This window comes from Cicer arietinum, chromosome 1, assembly GCF_000331145.2.
Source record: "Cicer arietinum cultivar CDC Frontier isolate Library 1 chromosome 1, Cicar.CDCFrontier_v2.0, whole genome shotgun sequence".
Classification (NCBI taxonomy): domain Eukaryota; kingdom Viridiplantae; phylum Streptophyta; class Magnoliopsida; order Fabales; family Fabaceae; genus Cicer; species Cicer arietinum.
In genome coordinates this window covers 27,135,214-27,139,993 of record NC_021160.2, presented here as the reverse complement: position 1 = coordinate 27,139,993, position 4,780 = coordinate 27,135,214, and the positions used below count along the sequence as shown (strand labels likewise).

At 34.8% G+C, this 4,780-nt stretch overlaps 1 protein-coding gene across 1 annotated transcript; it reads right to left on the bottom strand.

Annotated features, from left to right (window-relative positions):
• Positions 1-465: 465 nt before the first annotated feature.
• Positions 466-3,153, bottom strand: LOC101501429 (uncharacterized). The gene is made up of 4 exons (XM_004488846.1): positions 2,936-3,153; positions 1,543-2,851; positions 861-1,402; positions 466-778 (listed from the first exon to the last, which is right to left on the bottom strand). Exons 1-4 carry the CDS (start codon positions 3,151-3,153, stop codon positions 466-468), a joined length of 2,382 nt encoding a protein of 793 aa, XP_004488903.1.
• Between the last annotated feature and the right edge of the window lie 1,627 nt (positions 3,154-4,780).

The window sequence follows — 4,780 nt, the reverse complement described above, 5'->3', positions numbered from 1 at the left end:
GTCATGTTACTTTTGAAATATTATTTAAGCAATCGATTTGTCAATCGATTAGCCTAGTAAATGGATTGTCCCTGTGGATTACCCAATGGATTTCCCAATCGATTTGTTTCAATCAGTTTTTACTTTGTGATTTGCACAGTCGATGTGCCAATCGATTAGCATGCAAATCAGGTTGCCACTGACTTGCACAATTTTTATTTCTGATTGTGCCAGTCGATTGCCTAATCGATTGTGTAACCACAAACAGTATGTTTCCTTACAACCCTTTTACGAAATCGATTTCCTAATCGATTTACTCAGTAGATTTTCAACTTTTGTTGATTTCTTGAGTTCCAAGCAATTGTCTCAAGTATGTAGGGTTGAGTTGTTGTTCCTGAAATCTTGCTCAATTAAAATGTTAGATTTATCATATGATGTATGAACATTGTGTGTTTGTTAATTATGTCAAAATTAGGATTAAGAGGACTAAAGTCCAACAGGCTTGACCTCGTTGCAATTGATGAGGATGTGTAAATGAGCAGATCTTCTTTCAGCATCACTCGACCAATGTGTTTGGGCCTTCCCACTAGGACGTCCTAATTGATTGCTAATTGACAGTGTTGTTGTGACAACATCATTTAAGTTTGCACCTTCATTATGTTGGCTTCTATTAAACAAAGAGATTGTTTTGAAATAGTGGGAACAAAAATATGTTGTCTCTCGATGTAAGTATGACATACATATTGAGCCTTCCACTCTAGCCTTGTTTTTCACTGTGCGCTTAAAATCACCCATCATTCTGGAAAAGTGAGAGCAATAACTTAATAAAAGTGGAAATATTTAGAAAAAAAATGAAACCGTTAAAGGTGAATATAAATTACCTTTCAAATGGATACATCCATCGATATTGAACTGGACCACCAAGTTTTGCCTCATATGGTAGGTGAATTAGAAGATGTTCCATTGAATCAAATAATCCTGGTGGAAAGATTCTTTCAAGTTTGCATATGATGAATGGAATATTTTCACCCAATTTGACCAATTCATCGTGTCTTAAGGTATTGCTGCACAAGCCTTTAAAGAATTGACTTAATTCTGTTAATGGTTTCCACACATGGTCAGGCAGTGAACTAAATAAAAATGGAAGCAAACACTCCATAAATACGTGACAATCGTGGCTTTTCATCCCATTTATTTGTCCTGTATTAACATCTGCACATCTTGCCAAGTTAGAAGCATACCCATCTGGCATCTTAAGCTCCTTTATCCATTTACGAACTTTCTTTGCCTCACTAGACGTAAGACAATAATTTCCCTTAGGTTTTTTCATTTTTCCATTGTTATGTGGAACCAACTCCTGGTCGCTACGTTGGCAAATGATGGCCAAGTCCATTCGTGCTTTTTCATTGTCCTTAGTCTTGTTCTTAACATTCATAACAGTGTTAAACACATTATCAAAGAAGTTCTTTCTATGTGCATGACATCTAAATTATGCCTTAATAAATTATCTTTCCAGTATGGAAGATCCCAAAATATGCTTCGTTTAGTCCAATTATGGCTAACTCCATATCCAAACAATTTAGTATGTGCATTATCTATCACATGTGGAATATTGTGAACCAAACCCCAAACTTCTTCACCATTCAATATTGGAGGAGGTTCATCCTTCACAACTCTATTTTTAGTGAACCCTTTTTTACTTCTAAATGCATGATTATGAGGTAAGAAACGACGGTGACAATTAAACCATGAATTTTTGCCATCGTATTTTAAAGTAAAAGCCTTATTTCCATCCATACACACCGGACATGCCAACTTACCTTGGGTACTCCATCCAGATAACATGCCATAAGCAGGAAAATCGTTAATTGTCCACATTAAGGTTGCCCTCATTACAAAGTTTTGTTTCATGGAAATATCATAAGTCAAAGCCCCTTCACTCCACAATTGTTGAAGCTCGTCTATTAATGGTTGTAAATACACATCAATGTTTGCTTTTGGGTTAGATGGTCCAGGTATGAGACAAGTCAAAAACATGAATGGTTTAGTCATGCACATTTCAGGCGGGAGATTATACGGGGTCACAACAACAGGCCAACAAGAATATGGGGATGAAGATGCCTGAATGTATGGCGTGAAGCCATCAGAACATAACCCAAGCCTTACATTTCTTGGTTCATTTGCGAAGTCTGGATACCTTGCATCAAAATGATTCCAAGCTTCCCCATCAGATGGATGACGTAAAATGCCTGAACTTGATCTATTATGTTGATGCCATCTCATTTGGGCAGCAGTTTCCGTTGATGCATACAATCTTTTTAACCTAGGAGTGATTGGCATATAGAACATCCTCTTAACTGGAATGTCTTTGTGGTTACCTATCCCAGGCTTACGAGGAACATATCGGGGTTCATGACAAAACCTACACTCTATATCTGCACTATTCTCTTTGTAGTACAACATGCACCCTTTAACACAACAATCAATTTTCTCAGACTTCAATCCTAGCATTGTCACCAGTTTTTTCGCTTGGTAAAAATTTTTTGGAAGTGAATCCTTAAAAGGACACACATCTACAAGCATGGTTGCAAAGAAATCAAGACATTTCTGCGGAACATTCCAATTTGATTTGCAAGCTAAAAGTTTCACGCATATTGAAAGTTTTGAATCAGAAGCCCCCTCATATAAGGGTTTGTTTGCAGCAGTTAACAAATCATAAAAGTCTTGAGCATCCTCATTTGGAGGCTCTTCATTAATCTCTTTCTCGTTGCCCTCATCACCCATATTTTGGAAGTCATAAGTTGGACCAAATGCATCATCAACCATATGTTGCATTAACGTAAATGGATCATCGTTATCAATATATCCACTACTACTTGGAACATTTTATGGGTCAATATGTGGAGCTTATTCACCATGCTGAGTCCAATACCAATAATTTGGTTGGAACCCAAACCTATTCAAGTGAAGTTTTACTTCACTTGCAGACAATACACCGCTACACATACAATTGTGACAAGGACATCTGATGCCACCATCTTCTACAAACTGATTACGACTTATTGCCTTTGTTATAAACTCTTCAACACCTTTTGCAAATGTTGGTTTCAACCCCCCTCGTTGAACATAAAGTCTATCATATACCCAACTACGATCTGGGTGGTAGCCATCCATACTTTGAAGGACAAACAAAGAATTGAGGAGCAACGAAACTGCTAACATAATGTAAAATAGAATAGTATAGTAAAATAAAATCAAATAGATAATTCACATCAAATAGAATAGTATAGTATAGTAAAATCAAATAGAATAGTATAGTAAAATAAAATCAAATAGATAATTCACATCAAATAGAATAGTATAGTATAGTAAAATCAAATAGAATAGTATAGTAAAATCAACTCAAATCAAATCAGAACTCAATTTATTGAAACAAGGAAGCAAATGCAAATGTATCATTATAGCAAATTATTGCAACTTTCACTTGTCTTTTTTGACACACACATTAATCATGCTTTGCCCATTCAATATTTACTATCACAATTTTTATTTCAACCGCTTGGACCACTTTTTATTATTATTTATGAATTGAACTAGACTCATCTGATACTTAGTTCATTGAGCACCAAAAATTATGGGAATGAAACATACTGGCTTGCTTGCAGTGCTTCGTCTTCACTACCAACTATTAGGGATATAATGGGACTTGTAACCGGAATTCCTATTAGCAAATGAAAGTCCTAACAGCAGCTGCAAAATTGAAAGTCCTGTTAGCAAATGAAAGTCCTGTTAACAAGAAAGAATCCCTTGAAGTCACAATACACCATACAAAGGTGTTAACAAGACAGTAAAAATTCAAATATATTTTCACACAATCCTTAGAAAAATAATGTCCACACAAAAATCACAGGCTATACCACATAAGTAAAACATCCCCAAATCATGTGCTATACATGTGGCAGTTCACATTAATAAACAGCTTTTATTCACTTAATAATACATTCTATGGAATTATGAACAAAAATCAGTTAGAATACCTGAACTGAACAAGAATAATTTTTAATACACACTCATTTTGTTATATATATATTAACGGTTTAATTTAATTGAATTGAATTTATAGACTAGCTTGGAGTTAGTTTCTCTTTCACCACAAAAAAGTGGATCAAAGAGAGCATCAGAGCCGTCGATGGAATTAACCAACCCACCAAAACAACTACTCGCCTCTGTCTCTGACCCATCCAAACCTGTTAAGGCACGTATACATTCACTATTGGTAGCTTATGAGCTAATTAATTAAGCTACTCATCAATTATTGGTACTTTCTTTTTATCTTATTATTAATTAATCATCTATACTATACTATTGCAGCAAGAGAGAAATCATCGCAAGGGTCCAACTTCAAGTTCTGAACAAGAAGGACCTAAAACACCAGATGCTAATGTTATTACTTAACTCTTTTCATTTTATTTTTTTTTGTGACAAACTATGCTAATGACATTTTATGCACAGACACTTAGAAGACTTGCTCAGAATAGAGAGGCAGCCAGAAAAAGCAGGCTTAGAAAAAAGGTAAATAAATTATCCATATTTGTCTTATGTTTCTTTACACATTTTTCATAGGTATCTTTACTTATGAGTTATATATATATATATATATATATATCCATTCTATTCTATTCTATTCTATTTTTCCAGGCATATATTCAACAACTTGAATCAAGCAGGATTAGGCTTAATCAAATGGAACAAGAACTAACACATGCTAGAAATCAACTAGATTCAACAGTTCTCAGATTCA